We start from the raw sequence: 25,052 nt of genomic DNA, 5'->3' as shown, positions 1-25,052 counted from the left end.
AATAAAGTATATCTTCTTCTTCTTCTTCGATTTAATCATGTCTATAAACCCCTCTATTTCAGCCCTGCTCAGAACAGGCTGTTTCTGTGTCTGTGCCTTTAAATATGTAAATGAGCTGTGTCTGACCACGCCCCCTCTCTGGAAGGGTTTGGGTGTCTGGCTTTCTCACTCCATGTCCTATTGTTTACATTGAGAAGGCAGACTCAGAGGGCAGAACAAACACCTAGCTGTGGGAGTGTCACCCACCTGGGGGAGGGGCTACTGCCCTTTGTGATGTCATGAAGGGTAAAATCTGGTATCATGGTAACTCTAACAGAAATAAATCAAAACCTAATCTGAATTTGAACTCGTTCAAAAAGTCAAAAATTAGATGTTTTTTTTTTTAAATCACAAACTTTATTGACATTAAAAACCAGGCGGGAACAGGAACAGCATCCGTCTGAGCAAACACCTGAACAGACCGAATACCTACAATAACAATGAGCACGTACAATATAAAGTCGCAGTAACACAGGAGCAACGACTACAGGAGTGTGGTGTTTGGGTGAAGAGACTTCCAGGTGTGATTTATGGCACGTGTACGTGTAGGGCACAGTTAGACACAGTTTGTGTTTCACCATAAACACTGAGGCAAACAAAACTCAAGTTATCCTCTTGTAATAAAACCTTCCATTATAACACAAATCACATTTTAGAGCGCACACTGTCCTCATAGTGTTTACTTCAGAGAACGAGATGTTTCTCTTCAGACATTAACTTCTTTAAAGGAGCAATATGTAAGATATCTACTGAACTTTAAAGTGACCTTACTATATGATCAGACATTAAGGAAACATGCTATGTTGAAGTGCTGGCTTCTCTGACAACAATGCAGCAGCCAGTATGTCCTCCTTCTAACTTGCTGCTCCTGAAGGCTCTGGATTTGTTTGGACCAGAGAAGGTAGGCGGTTTTAAGGCGCCCCCACACGGCCGTTTTGGACACCCCTCGGTTTGCCAGATATGAGAGCAGTTATCAGGCCAACAGGTGTTGCAGCGATGGAAGCGGGCAAGAGAAGTGGTTCAGATAGAAGTGATTGTACCCGACCTAAAAAGCCTCTGCATGTTTCTAATAAGCTCCACGAGCAGAAACGTGCTCAAACTAGGATCAATATTGGAGATGCTTTTGAAAAATGGAGAGAGGTTAGAACACAGAAAGGTTTACAGACCCATGCAGAGCTGGATAAACACTGAAGCTTCAGAGTCCACCACATGGTGACCTGAGTGAGCATCCACTCTAGAGAGGAAAGGAGACAGCTCTCTACAATTTAGACTGCAGTACCCATTTTAACCACTAGGTGTCAGAGTTACATACTGCTCCTTTAAAGCTTCACTGCTACTGAGATCTTGTGTTTGGTATTTACTCTATGAATACTTTCTTTTATTATAACTATTATCAATATAACTCCAAAAAATAAATACAATCTACACCAAACGGAGCACTTTACAAGCAAAACAAAAATACAGCTGATAATTTTGTTTTTTTTTCTTCAATATTTACAAGCAGCTTTCGAGATCCATCCAGTGTCAACAATGACTCAGTAAAACTTTTTATAAACACAGGAGAATCATTCTAAAACAAGGTAAATGTTGGTGAAACATACCGACAGTGTTCTAAATAAATCACAGGCGGTAACTCAATGACAGCATGTCACCCTGTTAGTAAGATGAATGTGTAGAACACCCGTTAAGTTAAAACACAGGAACTAATGAACGTGGCATCGCTGTTTTTGACATCGTACATTTTATTTTATTTTAAAAAAAGGCCTTTAAAAGACATAACTCATAAAAACTCCTGGGGGGTATAGTATGAAGCAAGTTCAACAAACCCTGGTCACCTGGCTTCACCAACGCTGAAAAATGAGATCACACAGAGCTGGTTATCAACGTGGTCAGTTAACTCGGAGCTTAATGAGCGTGCTCACAAATCAGAGGCGGAGTCAGCTTCCTGTAAGCATACAGGATCACGAACTGCGGTTGTTAAAATAGTAATAACACTTTTTAAGAGTGCATGTTTTAAAACAACATAATCTCTGTTCATTTAATGAGCGATTGAATTAAAAGGTATTAAAAATGATTTTAAAAACTACGGCCATTTAAAAAGACACTGGCTGCAGGTCAGATTCAAACCCGGGTCGATCGCTTAGAGGACTTTATCCTCTGTAACATGGGGCACGATCTAATCGCTAGGCCATCTGCGCCCCATTAGAAGGCAGTTTAATTAATACATTTTGGGGCGATTCATGCCTTTATTTTGAAAGAAAAGTGGACAGAGTGGATAATAAGCACGAGAGAGGGAGAGAGAGAGAGATGACATGTGGGAGAGGAGCTGCAGGTGGGATTCAAACCCGTGACGCCTGCTTTGAGGACTATACCCTCTGTAATATGAAGCATGATCTGAGGCCATCTGCGCCCCGTCCCGTCAGAAGGCAGAGTTTCATACCGGTTGCCCAGAGTTAACCCTGACGTTACCTTGACAACCCAAACAACCTGCTTCGTAGTACACCCCCCTGACCTTACAGCGATAAAAACACAAATAGAAGAACATCTGGTTGTGCTTGTGCAGAGTTAAACTTGCTCCAGTTTCATAAAAACTTTATATTAGCATAGTTGGCACGGCAACAACAGCTTTATTGTGATTTTGTCTACCCACAATGCCGCTCTGTGAGCACTCATGATTGTCGGAGCCTGAAAACAATAAAGTCTGCTTGTTGTTGGCGTTAAAGAAAAGATCGCTCAATCCAAAGCACGTATCATAAATATGTGCAGAGCTCCTTTTGGTTACTTCAGCAGACGGGACACCAGCTCGGAGAGTGTCCCATTTCTCTTCACAGCATTTAAAAAAAAAAAAAACAACTCAGGGTTGTCACGGTTACAGGCCCTCTGGGAAAGGCCTTTTTAAAGTGCTGGATACACGTCAGAGCGTCCAAATGTAAAAACGAGAGGAGGAATGAGATCACTTCACAGCAGGGAGCGTCACTCCAATCCAAGATTTACAGAAGAGTGTGTGTCAGGTGCAAACTTACACACACAAACATTTAAATACCAACACACACACACACACACACACACACACACACACACACACACACACACACACACACACACACACACACACACACACACACACACACACACACACACACACACACACACACACACACACACACACACACACACACACACACACACACACACACACACACATTTATCCACCTGGTTCCTCTTTTCTAAGTTCTTGGTTTTGCTGCTCCTCCTCGACTCCCTCGTTCACTTTCACTTTCAGGACTTCCAGTGAGAAACTTCTGTCAGTCACAAACTCAGACGTATCCGGTCTCGGTCTCGTCACGGCTCTTCAGGATTTGAGGCCCATTCGAGCCATCAGCTGTTCGTAGACAGTCCAAGCCATGGCGGCCATGAGAGTGCGTCGCAGAGACCTGGGTACGGCCCCGCGGAAAAACCCAGCCACGCCGTTCTCCTGAGGGCGAGCGAGGACAGAGAGGGGTTAGATTTGTTTTTGAATGTTACGACGAGCATCACATGCAGTGTGGAATCAACACTCACCTTGTAGATGTAGCGGATAGCGTCCGCCATGCTCCAGTGGGACGGGCTGATCTGAATGTGGGTCTTCACCACGTCTGCAGGCTGTGTGACCAATGACGCCATGACGCCGGCAACCATCCCACAGCCGAAGTTGACCAGCGGGGCGTAGGCCGACGAAGCGACCTCTGACAGAATGAAAACCAGGAATCAAGTATTCACCTGTTCATTGTGTAAAGACGACCTCGATGCCCGTTTGGTCACCAGGAGGTGCTGCAGAATTTGGCAACATTTCAGACAGTGCTGAAGCATTTTGTATTCTCCTCATCTTTTGTTTTGGTCACATGTAGCCTAACCTTTGACCTCCCAATCGTTGTGTTTAACCCTCAGTCATCAGTTTAATTTACGACCCTCTTAAGTCACTAAGGACAAAAATGTCCATTTCCAAAAATCTGATATAAAAATAGAACAAATTGAAAATTTTCCTACTTTTTTCTGCATACATCTCTTAAACAACTTCAGCCCTGCTCAAAACTACCAAACATTCAATCATTTTTAGGAATTTAACTCTTTAAATGCCAGTTTGATTACATGATGTCACTGTTGTTATTTATGAAAAAAAAAAACACAAAAATTAGTTATTTTCTATACGAAAAATATTTGGTGTCTGGGGGATTTTCAGTCATCAGTAAAAATATTGACTTTGATGCATTGTTAGTTTTTGTGTAGCATCAGATTTAAAATGTAGTTCCCTGTTTGGACACTGGAGGGCGAACAAAAAACTGATATAAAAATAGAAGAGATTCATATTTCTTTTCTCTCTTATCTCTTAAACAACTCCAGCCCTGCTCAAAAATATCAAATATTGAATAATTATCAGAAATTTAACTCTTTAAATGCCAGAATCATGTTATCAAACTGGCATTTAAAGAGTTAAATTCCTGATAATTACTCAATATTTGATCGTGTCATGAATTTAAAAAAGCTTCCTGTACATTTTGATGATCTCAGCTGTGATTGGCTGAGGTGGGTGCGTCTCTCACCTTGAGGCAGCGTCTTCTTGGCCTGGCTGTAGAACATGACGTAGATGCCGGAGAACGGAGCGTCCCGGAGCAGCGTTGCGGTCAGGCCCGAGAACAGAGCCCTGAGTCCCTCCGTCTCGTACACGCTCCTCAGGGCGCCGGCCACGCTCACGTAGTTGTAACAGCCGCTCTGAAACGCCATCAAACATGCCAAGTTCACCTCGAAACACAAAGCTACATACTTTGGTTTAAATGCTCCTTTTGTGGTGATTATTCTACAAGTTTATCACAGTCGATGTGTGGAGGTTATAGTCCTCAACACAGCGGACATTTATCATCAATATACTGAAAACAAATGTGTGTAAAGAAAGTCAGGCTCACCTCAAAGCGGGTCTTGATGACAGTGAACGGCAGCATGGAGACGCCGGCCACGGTTCTGGCGCCCGCTCCGAGCAGAACGGCCTCCCCGGCGTTGGGCGCCTGGTCCAGGAAGAAGTGCTGCTTCAGGGAGTAGAAGGTGCTGAAGTAGATCCCCACCCCGGGGATGCAGCGCACAAACGACTGTGAGAGAAAAACACAAGAAGAAGCACACATATCTCTAATTTCAGCTTAATGTGATGATTCAAAGTCTTATTAAACCTTTAAATATTCAACACTTAAAAAAACGAAATAATTTTTAAGCTTTATACGGATGGGAAGCTATTTGTTTGGTTTCATAATAAAGTCTGCCCAGTCTGAGACCGAGTCAAAATGATTTTGATTCCGATTCTGAGACCTTTAAAAAAACGTTTTCTCGAGACCAAGACTGATTTCAGGTACTGCAACACTAGTCTGTACAACATTTTCCGAGTGTCTGTCCGGCTCTTAGAGTCTAAAAGAGAAGAAACACTTATTTAATCTGACAGAGGAAGTGAAGGATGTCAAAATCTATTTGATTCAATTTTCAATACCACGTCAGTGTTTCTCAAAATACTGGAGAGGGTCGCCCAAGTATATTTCAGACTTTATTTTAATTTATCCATAAAGTCACTGCAAGCATGGGGGGGGGGGGGAGAGAAAGAGAGTGAGAGAGAGAGACTGCTGACTCGTCGTGACTCCCTTAAAAATCACATATTATGAAACAATGCCATCAACTCCATCTCTCAGGTTCAGCTTCATTTTACAGGAAACACTGATGGTGCTTTTTAAACACAATCCATCCATCGTTAGCTTAATGATCCAAAGTATGGAAAAGTGCCACAGTTTAAAACCTTCAGCTATTCAGTAAGTCTCTTAACATAAAGCTGCTGCGAGAGAGAACGCTGTCCAAATTGCACAAATACATGAACCACTTTTCAGAAACTAACGTTGATCATTTGTGCAGTTTGGACAGCGTGCAGAAGAAGAAGTTCCTCTTTAGGTGTGACTCTGGTATCGTGATAAACCTTAAGCCCAGCTCACACGGCACAAGTTAAAATGTTTTCCTAATTATTATTCTATTTTTTGGGGGCTTTTTGTGCCTTTATTGTAGAGATAGGACAGTGGATAGAGTCAGAAATCAGGGAGAGAGAGAGAGTGGGGAATGACATGCAGGAAAGGAGCCACAGGTTGAATTTGAAGCTGGGCCGCCCGCGTTGAGGACTACAGCCTCAACCACCAGTGCCACCAGCGCCCCATCTTTCCTAATTTTGAAATTGAGGTAGCATCGTATACATGAGGAGAATGTGAACTGATATTCTTCTCCTTAATCTGAAACATGCTCACTCTACAAGACGTGAAAATCATGGCACCTGTGGCTCCTTTCCTGCATGTCATTCCCCACTCTCTCTCTCTCCCTTATTTCTGACTCTATCCACTGTCCTATCTCTACAATAAAGGCACAAAAAGCCCCCAAAATTTTTTTTATAAAATAAAATAAAACACTGCACATGACCTTTACGTAATCAACGGAGCCGCCGGTTAAATTTGTGATTCTAATGTTCTGTGCAGAGCGGAAATAAACATTTAACCTAAAATAAACAAGTGCTGCTGGTCTCCCTCTCGCGCCAAAGAACAACCTCAGGTGTTTATAACTACAGGTATCCTTGTATTCAAAGATACCAATAAAAAGGTCGGAGACTCACCGGTGAAACTCCCTTCCACAGACTGAAGAAGTTCTCCGTCCTTATGACAGTGATGAAAACCTTGAACATCCCCACCTTTGGAGCGCTGCAGGAGGACGTTTAAGGAAAAAGTTTAAAGATACAAACAAAGTAAAAATACACAGAACAGAACCGTTTCTGAAAGAAGGTTTTGTGCAAACTCTGAGTCAGTTAACCCTGAAATGAGGGAAACTCTGGGTTATCCGTTTCAGAGTGGGAGGTCACTCAAACCCGAGAAAGAGGGGTAACTCCAGCCCGTTACAGAGGGAGAGGTAACTTTACCTCTGAGTCAGTTACTATGGTAACTGAGTCTGTGAACCTAACCTGGTCGGGATACAGGTTTTCTTCAATGAACCCCGAGTTTCTCTCTGACTCCGCTCTCTTTAAGAGCCAGAAACGTCGTTACATTTCCTCATTCTTTCATTCAGTCCGTAAGATTCACCGTTTGTCTGAATAAAAATCCAGGTTGTTTTAATATGATATGTTAGGATGGTAATACTACAGCGTATAAGACAAACTATTTTATCGAACATGGCGTCTTTAATGCACATTCAAATAGAATGAAGTAGCCTACTTTGTTTAATAGGCTGTCAAATGATAAAAATACCACCCTGACCATAGTTTGTTCTTATATTTCATTTTGAGCTGTTTTAAAGTTGCTTTTCTTCCGCTGGATTGCATCTTAATGAAAATAAACTGTAGGTTTAATACAATTCCACTAGTTTTGACCTGCAATATTCTAATTTTGATTAAATACTAAATGAAGAGACTTCATTACGCACTGATGCGAGCAGCTGTTTTCTCTTACACCACGTCTCTCTCCTTTGCCGCTGAGGTGCAGCAGTTTTACTTTTTTTCCTTCTTAAAACCTGTTCATATTCGCCGTATGTCTGCATGAAGATATTGATATATTTTAAGATGGTTAAAGTAGGAGGATCTCTTTTTCGTCACCTGTTGCCATGGTGAATCGTAGAATCGGGGCTCCATTCATGTTGGCTTTTTATCGTTGTTGCGCTGAACACCGAGTTTAGCTGATCTGGAACCGAAAACTCAGAGTTTCCCATCTAAGAGTAAATGAACTCAGAGCTCAGGGTTAGACTGAGGGTGTGTTGATCCTTCTTTTAGAAACGGGCCCCTGTTTGGGGTTTTCAGAATTCTTAGAGGAAGTCACAACCCGACAGTGTGATTACATGATGCTGCTGCTGTGACTAATTGTCCTATATGGGTCACACCAGCAGGTCCAGGCTGACACTGCCTGCGATTGTCGACCCACCCTGCTGCATGTATGTGTGTGTGTGTGTGTGTGTGTGTGTGTGTGTGTGTGTGTGTGTGTGTGTGTGTGTGTGTGTGTGTGTGTGTGTGTGTGTGTGTGTGTGTGTGTGTGTGTCATTCTGTGCCTGCAGAGGATGTTGTGTTTGAATCAAAGTCAGAGAGGAAGAAGATAACACCAGGAGGATGCTGACATGAATTTGATGGCACGCAGGGGTGTGTGTGTGTGTGTGTGTGTGTGTGTGTGTGTGTGTGTGTGTGTGTGTGTGTGTGTGTGTGTGTGTGTGTGTGTGTGTGTGTACGTTTGTTTTGCATGCATCCATACCCCGGCTTGGCGTTGTTCTGCAGGGTCTGTAGTCGAGTCTTGACCAGATCTAAAGGCTGGAAGAGCAGCGTGGAGCAGGTGCCGCTGAGAGAGCCGCACATGAAGGCTTTGAGCGCCGGGTGAGCCTGAAGGACGGCGAGAGGAGGCGGAGAGAAGGACAACAGAGGAGAGATGAGACGAGGGGCGAGAGGATAAAAGGGAGCAGAAGAGGAGACATGGCGGACAGAGAGCACAGATGATGGACCAGAGAGAGAGAGAGAGAGAGAGAGAGAGAGAGAGAGAGAGAGAGAGAAGAGGAATCCGAATTATGTAAAGAGAGAAGAGCGAGGGGGAGACAGAGAAATATAAGAATTAGTCTCAGGAACAAAATCTGTATTTAACATCTCCCCCCCTCTGTGATCACCTCGCCAGGAACATAATCCACACAAATATCTGCATGAAAAAATCCTGAAAATAATGAGCATTATGTCATCATGACATTTGGTGGACTTGATCTGAATCTGCTCGTTTGACATTTCTAGAAAATAAAAACAAGCCTGTAGAGCAGAGCGGAGGACAAGAGAAGATGATGGAGATGTGTAGAGACAGATTACACACACACGCACGCACGCACGCACACACGCGCCTCATGGACAAACAGGCAGCGACGAGCTTGAGACACAAATGTGGACAGACAGACAAACACTGAAGCTTCATTTGAAGGTAATAAACAGGTAGAAAAATTAAGCAGTAGGAATGTTTACAGTAACGGCGACAACATGAAACAAAAGCTAAAATTCATACAACCTCTAAAAAGCTCTCTGCTGTACTCTTGCATCAACACACACACACACACACACACACACACACACACACACACACACGTGCCACTTTCATGCACACATTAACGCACACACTCCTACCTTCCCAAAGCTGCCCGGGGCTCGGCTCTGAGAATCCTGTTTCTGCTGCATTCTGCCCTCCTTCACCCCGCGCTCGCTGTGATGCTGCTCTTTGGAAATACCATATTATGAAATAAAATAAACCCCCATCTCTCTCTCCCTTTCTTTCTCTCCCTCGCCCGTCGACCCACAATGAGCTTTCTCCTGCTTCTCGTCCTCCCCCTCCTCTCTACTCGTTTCACAGCCGAAGCAGAAGCTTAATCCAGCCCGCGCTTTTCAATGGGTTTCTATCTTTATCTTCCAGAGACACGCTCTCACATCAGTATTTTCCCCGTCTCTCTACCCCCTCCGTAAAGCTCACTGCTAAATTGCATCTTTGTCAAATGGCATGAGTCATGAGGTGTGTGTGTGTGTGTGTGTGTGTGTGTGTGTGTGTGTGTGTGTGTGTGTGTGTGTGTGTGTGTGTGTGTGTGTGTGTGTGTGTGTGTATTAAGGCTGCCACAGTACCAGATTTTCTTTACTTTGATTCCGCCTCATTGGGACACAATATTGGGCAATTTCTTTTTTTCAGTTACCAAAGATTGCAGGTAATTTGCAGTCATTTCGTTGGCAATGTTTTGTATTTATGCAATTTAGACGGTGCTCGCTCTTTTGCTGGCGGCAGCTTTTTGTTAAAATATACAATTTGCAAATACAATCTACACACGCGCACACACACACACACACACACACACACACTGCCATTCTACACACACAAAGGCACAAACACACACAACACCAAAGCACACACATACAATATGAAGTAATAAATTACACATTATTCTTTTTAATTTGTTTAGTATTATATTTGAGATCTATTTTTAGATATCTGATTATCACTCTTGTTTTAATATCATTATTATTACAGCCATACCCATAATATCGGCCCACAGTCACATATCTAGCGACTATCGGCTCATTTAATCTCAGATATGCGCCGATATTTGTAGATTTATTCACCCAGTTGAACAGCATTTCAGTTGAGTTTCAATGTTTTACACTCGCAGCTCTTAGTCTGGCATTCACCAGCAGAGGGCGCTATATGGTTTACAAAAAGCATCATCCCTCTTCAGAGTGCCATGTGGTGATGCAAACACATGCACACTTACTTTCCACAAGTGTTTGATAACTGCATCAACACAATAAATGTGCAACAATTTCCCAGTTTGGGATCAATAAAGTAATTCTATTCTATTCTAAGTCTATCTCTACAGATTAAAGATAGATCTAAGAAAGGTATCGCTATCAGATGTTTCTTCTCCCTAATATCAATATTGACCCCAGAACTCCATATCTGTCTGTCTCCAATTATTATTATTATAATTGTTACTGTTGAATTATGAATTTTAACAACTAATTCATATTATTATTGTATTATTATTTTTATTTTTTTATTATATGCTTTGGCAATATTGTCACATTCAGGCCAATAAAGCTTATTGAATTAAATTAGACTGATCACACACAGATCTACACACACTTTCAACATTATTACACTGTAGTCATAAATCTCCAATTTGTTGTTGTTGTTTATTTGTTTGTTTACCTCCTTCTGTACTCAGCAGACTCTGTTCAACACGAGTCTGGTTCTGCTTGTTATTAAATGTTGCTTAAATCCTGAGCTTTACCTGCTCAGGTTGTCTTGAGATGACCGTTGTTGTTTATTGTTGCTATACTAATAAAGTTTTATTGATTGAATGCACCCGGTGACGACACGCAGCCTGCAGGTGAACTCACCGCTGCTAACTCCATCCTCCACCTGGATGCTGAGTCGGATGAGTCCAGTTTTCTGCCCCGTCAGTTACTTTCAGCCGAGGCTGCAGAAAGTGGGAGAAGTCACGTGTCAGTCAAGAATTACGTTTTAAAAACAATGACGTCACTTACAGAAGCAGGAAGCTAGGTGAGCTAGGTGAGCTAGCTGTCAGTGTGTGCTGAAGTATACACCTTGTCAGAACAAACCGGCTCTTTTTAACATGAAAGTGTCGATGCTTTAAAGGCAGTTGTGGTAAACAAAGTCAGATTAAACACCCAGTTTGATTCATAAAGTTCGTTTTAGAGAGTTTTACAGCCTGCACACCTTCGTTAGCTACGTTAGCACGCTAGCTCCACTTACCTGACTTGGAAAAGATGGACAGCCTTGTGAGCTTCAGAGGCGACATGTTTTTACACGTATTTCATCGACCTGCCAGAGATGTGCGGGACTCTGTCGTTCCTTAAACTTCCTGTAACTTAAAAACAAACAGGCGTCCTCTTGTTGTTGTTGTTGTTGTTGTGCTGCTGCTGCTGCTGCGACTGTTAGCATCCGGCTAGCAGACTAAGGTCCCCTCCAGTGACGTCACGACACACGTCATCGCCGGCAGCAGACCACCAGCAGAGTGTTTCACGTGGTGGGTGTCACAGAGGTTGACATTAGGTCAGTGTGAGGGGTATAAAGGGGACAGATATTAAATATGGAGTTTTTTATAAACTTTAAAGGAGACAAATCATTAAAACAATCATCTTCTGGAACATGGAGGAGGGAGCTTTGTCACAGCCCTTTGAGTTTCCTGGGAAAGAGATTTGGGGGTATCATGTGCTGAGCAGGAGTGGGTCAAGATCCGTCAAGGGATCTGAGGGTGAGGCTTGTTCAATTTTAAATTCTGCACTGGTTTTATTGGCTCTTCAGACTTGGCTTAAAGGATTCGACTACTTGCTGGAAGTGTGGTGAAGGTACACTGGTACACGCACTTTGGTCGTGCCCCATGATTCATCAGTATTGGAGGAAGATTCATTCTTACATTATCAATTTGTGCTGTGTCCTAAGCTCTACATTTTGGGGGATTGTACGGCGTTAACTGCTTTTTCAAAACCACTGAGCCAATGTTTACAAACTGCTATCACGACTGGACGACAGATTATCCTCAGGATTTGGAAGACATCAGGAGAACCTCCCTTTCCGAACTGGCTGACTGAACTGGGCACAGTAGCTGCATACGAAAGAATGTCATATAGGATGCAGGACAGAACAGAAAAATGTCTCCTGGAGTGGGGCGTGTATCTTGTTGTGATTAACAGAATGAAGATCAAGTGTGAAAATTAGCATTGGTTTTGTATTTTTTTTTTATGTTCGTTTATGTGCTAAGCCACTGTAGAAGAAAGGAACCGCTGAGCCCTCTGTGTTACAGTTTTGTGTGGGGGTGGGGGTGGGGGTGGGGTAGAGGGTATTTGTAACAAACAGATGTATACTATATGTTATCGCTGATTTGTTGTTGTTTTTTCTAAAATAAAAATTGAAAGTCATAAAAAAAAAAAGATCCTCTTCTACAGTGTTTTTGAACATATATTTGGGTAACCTGAGAGTCTACTGACCCACAAAATGTGAAATAAACCCATCCAGTCCTTTGTTTGTGGTCTGCATAAGTCTTACAACACAGAGAAAAATGCTCCGTTTCAAATGTGCTCTCCTTGTGATGTCACAGTGGGATTCTGATAAAAAAAAAAAAAAAACTCCCCTCCCCTGGTATCTCCACCCATGGACTCCACCCCCAGCCTAGATCTAAACTTTTGCACAGGTCGGCCATTTTTATTCTCTCTACAGAGGAGTGATGTCTACCAGGAAAACTCAGGAGGGGGTCATTACATTTAAAGAGACACACACACCAAAACAGAGCGTTCTGAGAGAGCTGGTTTATACAGGGTCACAAACCTCCTCTGGTGCTTGATTCATGTTATATTTTGACCAAAGCACAGCACAGATGTTTCATAGCCTAATGTAATTTAATAATTGCACATTTTGTTAAGAGGACTTCCAGATAAATGTAAGGCTGACAATGATGTCACAACTACTAAAACAAAGAGTCATATCTCGCCCTCGTCTTCACTTGTACCTAACAGTGTGTAATAAAGAGAGCCACACCCACACCCTGCTTTTTGCAACATCCTACCTGTGAGGTTTTTTGTTTCTATCCACTTTTAAGAGAGCCACCAAAGCCTGGTCAGTTCAGCAACACATCTTATTGTATCGTACCCGTCGGTGTGTGAATGTGTAGGTGCGACCTGCCGTGTAAAAGCTCTTTGAATCGTCAGACGACTAGAAAAGAACTTCACAAGCTCAGAGTCCATTTAGCGTTTACACATGACAAGAAATGCACCTTTTTAAATACTTTTTAGATTTATTGCATTAAGGCATTTTATAAAATGTAGATAAGCATTTAAATGGCATCAATGTAACATGAAGTCTATTTGATAATACAGCATTAGGGTAAAATAAATTCAGAGGCCCACATTCATGATGGAAACCAGATAAAGCATGGCACAAAGCAGAGCTCTAACACATGATGACCCACCACCAATAACCAGTAAAATGTAAAAAAAAAGAAAAGTGAGATGACACATCAACCAAGATAACATACATGATGGTGCAACGTTTCCACCCACAGCTGTGTTACCTCAAATGAATTCCCTATTCTTGTGTGTGTGTGTGTGTGTGTGTTTGTGTCGACATTGTGCAAAGTAGGATGAGGTAATGGCGTGAAAGCATCATGACAAAGTCTGAGCGTGAAGTACAAATATGCAGATTTATAGTGACACTAGCATGAACTGCATCAAAGCTCCCAAAGAACCCATTTGTGTGTGCAAAAAAAGCGTTAACATTTTCAGGCGTTTTCCCCTAAACTGCTGCGGCACCAGCACATAAACCTCAGGTAATAAAACAAGCTGCTGTAAGAGCAGTGTGTCCTCGTATAGTAAACCCGTTTAGTATAAAAATAGACCAGGAAACATAAAACCCTTTTTAGAAAAACACTCACATCCACTGAGATGATCATTTGGCCTAATGTGAAAGTATTCAATTAAAAGCAACAGTAAGGCTACAAGAAGATCGTCAAGAGGCGAGAAGCTCTCAGAGAGAAAGTCATGTTTGACCGCTCGCTTGGCTGTTGTGTTGCATGTCGCCGTGTGGTAATTAGGATTTGTTCCTCTCTGCTCGACCTCTGTTCAGTTGTCTGCGGGCTCAGGCGCTTCAGTCTGCACGTCCACTTCCTCGTCGCTGTCCAGACCAGCGCGGATGAAGGTACGTCGGATGTTGGAAGGAAGGTCCCCCCGTCTGCAACACACACACACACACACACACACACACACACACACACACACACACACACACACACACACACACACACACACACACACACACACACACACACACACACACACACACACACACACACACACACACACACACACACACACACACACACACACACACACACACACACACACAACAACTTAAAAGGAAGAATATGCAATTTTTCACACTTCAATGTAATAGAAATCAAGTATATATAGTTTTCAGAGTCCTATCTTCAGTTTGTTTACATCGCCTAGACGGCCGGCTGACTCCTCCCCTCGTGTATAAAAGTTGTTTAATTGAGGGACTAGAGAAAAGAAGAATAACATACTGTACTCACTGCTTAACTGTGTTTCTAGATCACGCTCATTTCAGGTAAATTTACATGCAGTGTGAAGATACCAGCATAATAAAGATCGCTAGCATTAGCATGCTAACACAACAATGCAGCGCGAGTTGTTTTGGTTTCATGCTGGTGCTCAAGGGCGACATCTGCTGGATCAAAAAAAATCGCATATTCTGCCTTTAAGATGCAGCAGGGAAAGCACTACACGGGGGTCTACAGTGTCATCTCTTAATTCCTCAAAATGTCTGCATGTTAGATAAATCTATGAGGAGTAATGAAGTCTGAATTCAAACAATGTTCTGCTGCAGAAACAAACAGTTCAAACCATCACAAACTTGATCTGTGTCACTCCCAGACACTTAGATCTAAGGGAGGTCTGTACCTAAGCTTGCTCTTCAAGGTGGTGACTTCACGGTTCATAAGGTCAGTTGACTCTGTAGCATCATCCAGCTCCCTCTGCAGCTTCCTGCGGTAGGCGTTTGCTCGCGTCACCTCCTCCTCGGCCTCCTCGAGCTGGCGCTTCAGCTGGCGCATTCGGGCGTTCGTCCTCTCCACCTGCAGAGAGAGACGATTCACTTAATGTGGCACCAACACAGGGAAAATGTCATAAACAATGGAGATAGAACAGCCGTAATCAGGTCAGATGACTCAATGAAGCCTGTTCACACATGCACCTCACAGCGTGAAACTTTCCCTTTCAGACATGAGGGTGGGGGGCAACAAAACGCCAGATAAAGCCAAAAGTCTGACACTATGTTGCAGTGTTTTAATGGAGGTATTTACAGTCTCAACAGATGCATGTTACAGAACCTGCAGAAAAAAGGTGCTTCATTACGTGCAAGTCGATTTTAAGGTTTGTGCGATAAAAGCGTCATCTTTCCTGCCCCGCTCGTGGTGTATTTTCTTAGAAGGGACCCGCTTCACACACCCACTCACCTCGACTTTTAGTGGAGCTTTTATTAAGACACTGGCAGAAAAAAAATCCAACTGAGGTCATGGTGAAAAACATCAAACTTGTTGTGTTCTGACATGCATCTCAACCTGAAGAGTTTTGGGGTATTTTCAGGAGTTTTTTCTGCAGGTGAGAAACACCATCAAGTGAACTATTACTCAACTAGACAAACCAATAACCTATACCTACCAATGTGTCGTACATCTCTACATTGTCTACAAACTTTAAGTCCTGTTTTGCTCTATTTTTATGTTTTCAGTGTTTGTATGTCATTTTCATTTGGGTAAATTTTATTTGTGATAGTAAATATTCTTACTTTGTTATTTTTACTGTATTTTATTCTAACTTTGTTTAATCTCTTAAGGTGAGGTTTTGAGATAAGCCCTCATGGTTTCTACCTCACCAAACATGTGTTTTATTTTTCATTTTTTTCATTTTCTGTTTGATTATTCTTTCAAAAAACGTGCAAATAAACTAAACCAAACTAAACTCTAAAAGGAGATTTGAGATGGAAGCTTGCCTGGTCTTTGTGTTGCTCCGTGTTGCGTCTCTCGTCCTCGACCTGCAGCAGCACCTCTTTCAGCTTCTTCTCCGTCCGCCTGGCGAGTCTGGACGCCTGCTGATGCTCCCTGAGAGACGTGGGAAGAGGAAAAAGTCACTTCACCTGCAGTGTGAAAGCAGCCTGAGACTCAGATCAACTACTGAAACAATAAGAACCAAAGGATTTGTATATCTTTCTTTGGCATTGAGATAATCACAGCGCCCCTTTATCAGCTTTCCCCGACTGACCACAGCCGCCGTCAGAGTGTCTGTTTCACTCACTTTGACTCGATGTCCAGTTGTTCTTCCAGGTTAGCGATCTTAGCCTCCAGAACGGTGATGGAGGATTTGTACTTGGACTTGATGGTTCCCTCCAGCTCCTGCTGCTTCAGTTTCAGCTCCTTGTTCTGGCGATCCAGCTGCGAGCGAGCCCCCTCTACCCGCTGGAAATTGCTGCGCTCCGACGCCAGCTCCATGGTCAACTGCTCGGCCTGACGTTAAGACACACATAGAGGAGAGTCAGCTCATCCTAAGAGGTTTATTTGAACATATTTGATCATTTTAGATGCTTATGGTGGTGAGGTTTCCTCATCTTATTTCACCTGAACATTACCAAGAAGTTTACTTTTAAGAATCCTACATTTTACTACTCCCATAATGAACTGTCATCCTTTATTTCCAGGCTTTACTTTGCAAAGAAAGTCATTGTTTCCAGCTGCCAGAGATCAAGACATTTTGCGTGTGCTTACCTGCAGCGTGGTCCTCTTCATACGATCGTTGACCATCTCCGTGTTGAGCTGCTCCTCCTCCAGCTCCTCCTCCAGCGTGGCGATGCGAGCCTCCAGCCTCCTCTTGTCCTCTGCCATCAGAGAGCTGGAAACGAAAAAAGAGGAAGAGGAGGAGCCGTGGTTAGAATAAAGAGTATGTAGGGTAAGCTCCCATCATGTTGTTCTACAGCTTCTGTGAAACTAAGGTGCAGATTTATCGACTGAAATATTATGTGATGTGATGTGCTTGAGTCTGTCTCCTACTTCTTGGAGACGCTGTTGGTGATCTCTTCCTGGAGCTCGTCTCTCTCCATCTGAACTTGTTTCTTGAGTCTCTCTGCAGTGGCCAGATCCTGAAGGGAACGAGAAGTTCATGTTAAGACTTGAGCTGTTTTCACACATGCACTCTGTAAAGTTTCTAGATCAGCGCTTCCCAGAGTGTGGGCTGCGGCCCCCTGGTGGGCCGTGTGGGTACTACAGGTGGGCCAAGAAAAGCCCTCCACCAATTTTAAAAATAAAAGAAATATCACAATAATGATGATTTACCTTGAGTCAACCCTTTAAGTGATTAGTAAGGCGTGTAATGACTATTCATGGACATATTGTTGAGTAGACTTTTGTGTCTAGCTTGCCATAATATCATGTTGTCATGTCCAATAATGTAGCCTTACTGAAAGTTATAGATGCAGTCATAAACATTTTTATATAACGGGCCCCGGAGTCATTTTGTATTTCAAAGCGGGCCACGGCAGTCTTAAGTTTGGGAAAGGCTGACATAGATCATTCGAGGACTGTCTGCCTCCTGAATCCTCCTCAGTTGCTCATTCATAAGTCACTCATGGGGTACATGTTTCCTCAGGGTTGGGGTCTAAGGAGGCAAGACTTGACAAAAAAAAGAAGAGCAAATCCAAGATGGCAGACAAAGTCTGACACTACGGCCCAATCTCGATGTCCACCCTCACACACTGACTGACTTTGATGCGCGTTCCCGTTAAGTCTGTGAGGGCTTAGGGTGCATAAGTGGGACAACCCTGTCTGTAAGTGGGCATATCTGCAGACTTAGCGTGAGGGAATTTGATGCCATACTTCATGATCTGCCCTAAAACGCTGTAACCTCCTGCTTTATGTAGTCATCATCAATGTTACTCCTCAAACTTGCTCTGTGCTTTATCGTTCTGCTTCCTCATCTAGTTCCAAACTTCAGAGTCGCCTTAAACTAGAGTGCTGTATCAGCATGGATGATTTTAAGACCAGGATGAGGACTATGGTTATCTTGTGAGGAACTTTATGCTGCCGTCTCAGAGAGAACTCCTTTGTATTTCAAGGGTAATATTCCTGGTAAAAAAACATTTAACGTTTGCCGCCATACCTCCTTGTAGTGCAGAGCATCTGCCTCCATGTTCTTGAGCTTCTTCTCCGTCTCCTTGGCCCCGTTGACGGCTTCGTCTCTGGACAAACGCAGCTCGTCCTGTTCTCTCATCAGGTCTTTCATCTGGGCCTGGACCACACACACACACACACACACACACACACACACACACACACACACACACACACACACACACACACACACACACACACACACACACACACACACACACACACACACACACACACACACACACACACACACACACACACACACACACACACACACACACACACACACACACACACACACCATTTATGTCATTGTTGAAGTCAAGTTAACGAGACTACATCCTCACGTTTGCAGGTGAAGGAGCTTTAAAAGATTAAATCCTGATTTTATCATCTTAAATATTGCCGGTATGTTGGATATAAATTCTCACTGCGGCAATCCTTTTCTGTACCTGGATTTTTTTCAGCTGTTTTAACGCCTCATTGCGTCCCTTGTTGGCATCATCGATCTGCTGTACGAGGTCTGCCAGGTCCAGTTCCAGTTTCTTCTTTGAAGAGAGAGCCAGAGAACGCTGCCTGCGTTCTTCTTCCAGCTCCACCTCCATCTCACGCACCTGAAATATAAGTATGAGTGATCTTTAGTCTGTCAAAGTAACATTCTGCATTCTGCAGTGGTTCTTAAAAAAACCTGCTATGACATCTGAAGAGTGTTGGTCCTACCCGTCTAAACAACTGTTTCCTCCTCTCCTCTCCCTGCTCGTCTCTGGCCTGCAGGTCTCGGTCAAACTGGGCCTTCATGGCCTGCATGTTGACCTCCAGACGCAGTTTGGCGTCCTCTGTGGCCTGCAGCTCGTCCTCCAGCTCCTCCAGCTGAGTCCTCATCTCCTCCACCTGTTGCTCCAGGGTGCGCTTCGACTTCTCCAGTTCATGGACCTGTAGGCGGGGAAGGTTTATATCACTACCGAAGACTGTATAAAATATGGACGTTGTCTCAGTGACGTCACCCATTGGTTACTGAAGAGGAGTTATAAAGCCCAACGATGGTGGTCACCATATTGGAAATGATTTTTTTCTTACTAACTTTCGATGTGTCTAAAAATAGGAAATTATGCTGAACTAAGGCGGGCCACCTGGCGGTCAACTAAATCACGCCCCCTAATTATGCAAATGTATGAATAACTCTCAGCCTTCAAATAATCAAAAAGGACGAGTTATTAAAACAGTGTCTACCAATATAGAAATGAGCAAATTTGGTTTTGTACCAGGCTCTACATTGTTTTTATTCTGTAGTAAAATGATTTTAATTTGTGACCTAATAAAGTTCAACATTGACCGCCCACCTTCTCAGTCTCTGGATAAATACATTTCCCTGTTCAAATCCGCTCCTTGATTTTTCACAAAAAATCCTTTTATCAAGTGATTGGCGCCTGGAACAAAGACAGCCAGCTACCCCCAATACTCGTGACTATAGCACATTTAATTCGCCGCCAAAACAGAGAAAAATTTAAAGGTACAGTACATGATCGAGTACATACTTTTCGTCCAGAGTCAAGGAACTACCAATCCCACAATCCATTGCGAATGATATTGTTTCTTCTTGAATGTAACTTTAGTCGTTGTTGTACTATCTTGTAGTTTGTGTTGTTGAATAGATAAACTACATTCACTGCAGCATGACAAGGTTATTAGTATATTTCGTGTTATCTAAGTAACTAGCTAGCCTGCTAGCAAAACTATCCGCTCGCATACGGCGCCACGGGCCGGAAAAACATTGCCATGGTAACAGCTCAACCAAGCTCAACCAATCTGAGACGTCGCTGTTACACTCCATGATGGTGGGTAGTGTAGTTCTTTGCCCAAGATATCGCGAATAAATCTTGTTTTTCTTAAAATACGGTTGATATCATGCAAACTCGTTTCTCCTACAGGAGCATAAACCATCGTTCTTACACTCGGGTAGCTCGTGGTCAGTCTACTTTAGATGGTTATGACATCATGGGTAATAATCAAATTCGCTATGGAGAAAATGAACAGAATTTTTACTTCCGGGACCAAACTGTTGAGCTCTATGGGGATTTATGGCCAGCCTCTAGTGGGCATTCAAGAAACTGCAGTTTTCAACAAAAAGTGATAATGCTAACATTTAACTCTTTGATAAATAATCAAAGAATGTTTCTGTAGTTTTACTCCAAGCAGAATCAGAATGTGTAATCAGGGATTTCTTACACTCTTGCCGACATCATCCTTGGAGGAAACCAGGTCATCCATCTCAGCTTTCAGCAGTTTATTGGTTTGTTCCAGCTCTTTTTTATTAATCGTCATGGCTTCCAGGTCGCCGGCCAGCGTCAGTGCTCGTGTGTCCTTCTCCCTGGCGTCAGCCTCGGCCTTGTCACGCTCCTCGGCATACTGAGTTGAAATGGTTTTCTCCTCGGCCAGCATCTAGAGAGGTAGGAAACAAACAGAGAAAAACATTCAACAAAACTTTATGCTGCCATATGAAGGAAAACTTGGTGTGGTTAAATAAACATTGTATTCAAGATTATTCGAGCTTAGATTAAGATTTAAAAAAAAAAAAAGGGTTTCTCTGCATCATTCATTCAGAGATTGTCAGTTTGTTCTCATCATTTTCTCTGTTAAAACTCTGTGCACTCAACACATGGATGACATGATACCTGATCAAACTTCTTCTGCTTCCTCTCCAGGTTGCACATGGTCTGCCTCACGTTGTCCTGTTCCACAATCAGGTCATCCAGCTCCTGCTGCAAACGGGTTTTGGTCTTGTAGAGCTTGTCGTAGGCCGAGCTCTTCTCTTCCAACTGCTGCAAGATGCTGTCCGACTCCCGCTGGACTCGCTTGTGGTCCTCCTCTGCCTCCTCCATGTTTAAGACCTCCTGGTCCAGCTTCCTCTTCATGTCTGCCAGCTGGAGACACGAAAAGGAAGAAAGAGAAATGTTTTTATCCTGTGCAAATCAGTTCTCTTATTTTGTGAACGTAGCAGCGATTACTCCACTTTAAACCAATCACCAGCATGAGACATTTGACTGTTTTAATATGAGTACTGTTTATATTTACATTTTTATTAGCTTCACACGGGGACTGGTATGTTGTGTGTAACATGAGCGCCCTCTGCTGGAGCCCCTGCTGATTCAATATGTAATAAGCTGCTCAAATAACTGAAAATGTTGTTTTTCTAGTTAAAAGTGATTTTTATCCTTATTGCATGTTTGACACTAAAAGAGCAGTATGTAACTCTGACACCTAGTGTTTAAAATGGGTACTGCATTCCAAATTCTAAAAATTGTAGAGAGCTGTCTCCCCCCCTCCTCTCTAGAGTCCATGCTCACTCAGGTCACCATGTGGTGGACTCTGAAGCTTCAGTGTTTATCCAGCTCTGCATGGGTCTGTAAACCTTTCTGTGTTCTAACCTCTCTCCATTTTTCAAAAGCATCTCCAATATTGATCCTAGTTTGAGCACGTTTCTGCTCGTGGAGCTTATTAGAAACATGCAGAGGCTTTTTAGGTCGGGTACAATCACTTCTATCTGAACCACTTCTCTTGCCCGCTTCCATCGCTGCAACACCTGTTGACCTGATAACTGCTCTCATATCTGACAAACCGAGGGGTGTCCAAAACGGCCGTGTGGGGGCGCCTTAAAACCGCCTACCTTCTCTGGTCCAAACAAATCCAGAGCATTCAGGAGCAGAATCTAAAGTTAGAAGGAGGACATACTGGCTGCTGCATTGTTGTCAGAGAAGCCAGCACTTCAACATAGCTTGTTTCCTTAATGATCAGAGAGTAAACTCACATTATCATTTCAATCAGTAGATATCTTACTGATTGGACCGTTAAAGTCCTCTCAAACACTTTAGTGGTGAACCTTAGAGGGCCAACACAGACCAGTTGAGATTTGTTTAGAGGACATGTGAGTGGATCTACAAAGTCAGTAGGATTCGTCATCAGGTCTTTTCTTCATTATAATCCATCTAATGTTTAAAATCAGTGCTTTGACATTGCCATCTTCAATCCACCGACTGTAGACTTTCCAAACAGTTTTATTTTATTTTATTTTTTAAAAGATGTATTTTTTGGGGCTTTTGTGCCTTTGTGAGAGATAGGACAGTGGATAGAGTCGGAAACCAGGGAGAGAGAGTGGGGAACAACATGCGGGAAAGAGGCCACAGGCGGGATGCGAACCCGGGCCGCCAGCTTGAGACGACAGCCTCAATACATGGGGTACGCACCCTATCCATTGCGCTACCAGCGCACCCCTTCTAAATTGTTAAGTGAAATAATGTGAAACTAAAAAAAATAAAAGGGCTTTGCTCTGACCTGGCCCTGCCGAGTGGCGGCCTGCTTCTCCATATTCTTCTTGCCCTCCTCCTCTTCATCGAGCAGCTCTTGCAGGTGTTGCTGCTTGTCCTCCAGGTGCCTCAGGCGGGTTGAGAGAGACAGCTTCTGACGAGTCTCCTCTTCGAGCAACTCCTGGAATTAAGAACATTTGAGAAATAGAGTCTTTAATCTCTCTGCTCGGTTTTACATTTCATTTGCAATGTTTTATTGTGTGTTGTTTTGTCAGCCTTGATCAGTAGCATCATGTACCTGAACATCATGCAGCTGAGACTCGGCAGCAGAAAGGTCTTTGCTGGATTTGATGTTTTTTCCTTCTGCTTCACTCAGGAGGCTGTTACTGTTCTCCAACTCCGCCTAGACACCAGATAAAGAGAACATTTATTCAGCGTCTGCATCCATCAACACACTCTTCATTTACACGCCTCTGCCTCCATACTGTACCTGCATCTTGTCCATCTTGGCGGTCATGTCCTGCCTCTGTCGTTCAATCTCTGTCACTTTGCTCTGAAGCTCCTGGGCCTGGGATTCAGCCTTCTTGCGGCGGTGCTCTGACTCTGTCTTCCCTTGGGTCAGAGACTTAATCTCGATCTGCAGCTCGTTCCAGTCGCTCTCCAGGGCCTGCTTGGCTTTCTCCACCGACGCCTTGTTCTGCAGGGGGACAAACACACGCGTTAAGACGTCATCCAGATGTTTGGTTTTTTTAAGTGTTGACATCTTTCTTGTCCGTGTAGAACTTTTAAATCACCCTTTTGGCCTGTTCCAGCTGTTCATTCAGCTCCTCGAAGGTTTGGTTGTGTTTTTGCCTCATGTCGGCCATCTGCTGCTCGTGGACCTTGGCCTCTTCTTCCAGATTCTTCTTCAGGTGGGCGACCTCCGTCTCTCGCTTGCTCCTAGAGAGACAGAAAAAAAAAAAAATGTATAAAAATAAGCAAAAATGTTACTGTCTTGGGAGTATGTGTTTCCCAAACGAGGGAAGGGCGTTGAGGCCTGCCAGGTGAAGATGACAAAAACATGACCAGCCATATCTCAGTATCAGCTTCACCTGTTTAAAAGTAGAGCTCGATGTGAGGAGTGAGGGGGTGAGGGACTTGAAAACATTTTTTTTTTTTTTGCCCCTAAAATTTTTCAACAGAAAAACCATCAACAACACAACATCAGAATAATTGGCAGACATTTAGACATGTTAAATTTTAGGTCATAACCTAAGTAGTGCAGTTCACAAGGGGTCTTTAAATAGCTTCTCATAATTTACATGATAAAATAAAATTAAAGATGATCTGTCAAATATTGTCTCCATTTTGACCATTTTGCATTGTTTGAAAACATTTTCATCTACCAAAAAGAGCCTGGAAGAAAAAGTTCTAGGAGCCCCCTGGAGTACATCAACACCAACTTGAGTTTGTTGCTTCAGCTTTATGGAGACGGAGCTACAGAATCCGATCCTGTTACCTGAGCTCCTGCTGTGTTGCGGTCGAGTCCAGTGTGTCCTCCAGCTCGGTCTTGAGCGCCTCCAGCTCCTCGCCCAGGTCCCTGCGCTGTCTCTCGGCCTTCTTGCGCACCTGCTTCTCCATCTCCAGGTCCTCCTGCAGCTCGCTGATATGAGCCTCCAGCTCCCTGATCCGCTTCTGGGCCGTGTTCTTGGCTGCAGCCTCTTCCTCGATTCTGGAGGTGAGATGAAGAGGACGGATGAAACTTACATGCAAGGCATTAAGTTTGAAGGTTATTAGACTTCTCAGAAAACTCATTCTTTGAAGCTGGATAATAAAAAAGATCATGTTGTTTAGCATTTGATAATTCAGTCGTTATTTATTTTATGCTGCTTTAAATATATTTTATAAATACTAAAACATAAACATAAAACCCCTGGAAGTCGGGGTGGACTGTGGATTCTGATGGTACTTATCAGGTTTTGCAGGAAAGAAAAGGATCTGGAAGGATGTGTAATTTCAAAATGCAAACTGTGAGCAGGACGTAAGACTCGAGTCAGAATATATTCAGAGCTTCTCTAACCTGGCCAGTGCAGCGAGGAGCTCTTCCTCCTTCTTGGCCAGCTGAGCTCGGAGTTCATCGATCTGAGCCTGCAGCTCTGCGATCTGGTCGGTGAGATCCGTGGAGTCTCCTTCCAGCTTACGTCGGTTCTTCTCCACCTCCTGACGCACTTTTTCCTCCTTTCTGAGACGATCTGTGAGCGACGACACAAAAACAACACAATTTATTGACCTGTTTAATGTGCGATTATTAGAATGTAAGGGGAAAAAATATATAAAAAATATATTCATACTGTAATCTGTTCTGCTCATGCACGTTGTAAAGTTGACACACTATCCTTACATTTAAGTTAACGACATTGTCTGACTGCATATATATCATAACATATATAT

General features: G+C 43.2%; 2 protein-coding genes across 3 annotated transcripts in view; both read right to left on the bottom strand.

The window, feature by feature from the left end:
- Window positions 1-1,761: 1,761 nt before the first annotated feature.
- On the bottom strand, window positions 1,762-11,549 carry LOC110002901 (mitochondrial glycine transporter B). 2 transcript variants are annotated; one of them, XM_020658581.3, is made up of 8 exons: window positions 11,346-11,549; window positions 10,970-11,049; window positions 8,313-8,437; window positions 6,701-6,785; window positions 4,980-5,159; window positions 4,620-4,788; window positions 3,601-3,764; window positions 1,762-3,514 (listed from the first exon to the last, which is right to left on the bottom strand). In XM_020658581.3, exons 2-8 carry the CDS (start codon window positions 10,982-10,984, stop codon window positions 3,392-3,394), a joined length of 861 nt encoding a protein of 286 aa, XP_020514237.1. In that variant the 5' UTR covers window positions 10,985-11,049; window positions 11,346-11,549; the 3' UTR covers window positions 1,762-3,391. The 2 variants fall into 2 exon arrangements, with proteins under 2 accessions (XP_020514237.1, XP_020514236.1); XM_020658580.3 differs by lacking the exons at window positions 10,970-11,049; window positions 11,346-11,549 and adding an exon at window positions 9,215-9,665.
- A 1,810-nt stretch (window positions 11,550-13,359) lies between these two features.
- The window catches only part of LOC110002902 (myosin-9-like), a 34,474-nt gene continuing 22,781 nt past the window's right edge, over window positions 13,360-25,052 (bottom strand). The window contains exons 27-43 of the mRNA XM_065959760.1: window positions 24,682-24,853; window positions 24,121-24,333; window positions 23,417-23,561; window positions 23,113-23,319; window positions 22,921-23,025; window positions 22,651-22,803; window positions 20,994-21,242; window positions 20,548-20,760; window positions 19,042-19,254; window positions 18,774-18,935; window positions 18,311-18,439; window positions 17,206-17,294; window positions 16,924-17,047; window positions 16,457-16,665; window positions 16,155-16,263; window positions 15,065-15,237; window positions 13,360-14,315 (exon numbers count right to left, since the gene is read on the bottom strand). Coding sequence (XP_065815832.1) covers window positions 14,207-14,315; window positions 15,065-15,237; window positions 16,155-16,263; window positions 16,457-16,665; window positions 16,924-17,047; window positions 17,206-17,294; window positions 18,311-18,439; window positions 18,774-18,935; window positions 19,042-19,254; window positions 20,548-20,760; window positions 20,994-21,242; window positions 22,651-22,803; window positions 22,921-23,025; window positions 23,113-23,319; window positions 23,417-23,561; window positions 24,121-24,333; window positions 24,682-24,853 — 2,774 coding nt within the window. The 3' untranslated portion in view covers window positions 13,360-14,206. The remainder of the gene's footprint in view (window positions 14,316-15,064; window positions 15,238-16,154; window positions 16,264-16,456; window positions 16,666-16,923; window positions 17,048-17,205; window positions 17,295-18,310; window positions 18,440-18,773; window positions 18,936-19,041; window positions 19,255-20,547; window positions 20,761-20,993; window positions 21,243-22,650; window positions 22,804-22,920; window positions 23,026-23,112; window positions 23,320-23,416; window positions 23,562-24,120; window positions 24,334-24,681; window positions 24,854-25,052) is intronic.

Source organism: Labrus bergylta, chromosome 1 (genome assembly GCF_963930695.1).
Source record: "Labrus bergylta chromosome 1, fLabBer1.1, whole genome shotgun sequence".
Lineage (NCBI taxonomy): Eukaryota > Metazoa > Chordata > Actinopteri > Labriformes > Labridae > Labrus > Labrus bergylta.
This window is presented reverse-complemented; position numbering and strand designations above follow the sequence as displayed.

Coding starts and splice junctions, on each gene's coding strand:
- LOC110002901 (XM_020658580.3), bottom strand. CDS start 9,265: ATGCAGCAGAAACAGGATTCTCAGAGCCGAGCCCCGGGCAGCTTTGGG. Junction 8,438..9,214: donor CCCCGGGCAGCTTTGGGAAG/GTAGGAGTGTGT, acceptor GCCGTCCTTCAG/GCTCACCCGGCGCTCAAAGC. Junction 5,160..6,700: donor TGTGGAAGGGAGTTTCACCG/GTGAGTCTCCGA, acceptor TTTCTCTCACAG/TCGTTTGTGCGCTGCATCCC.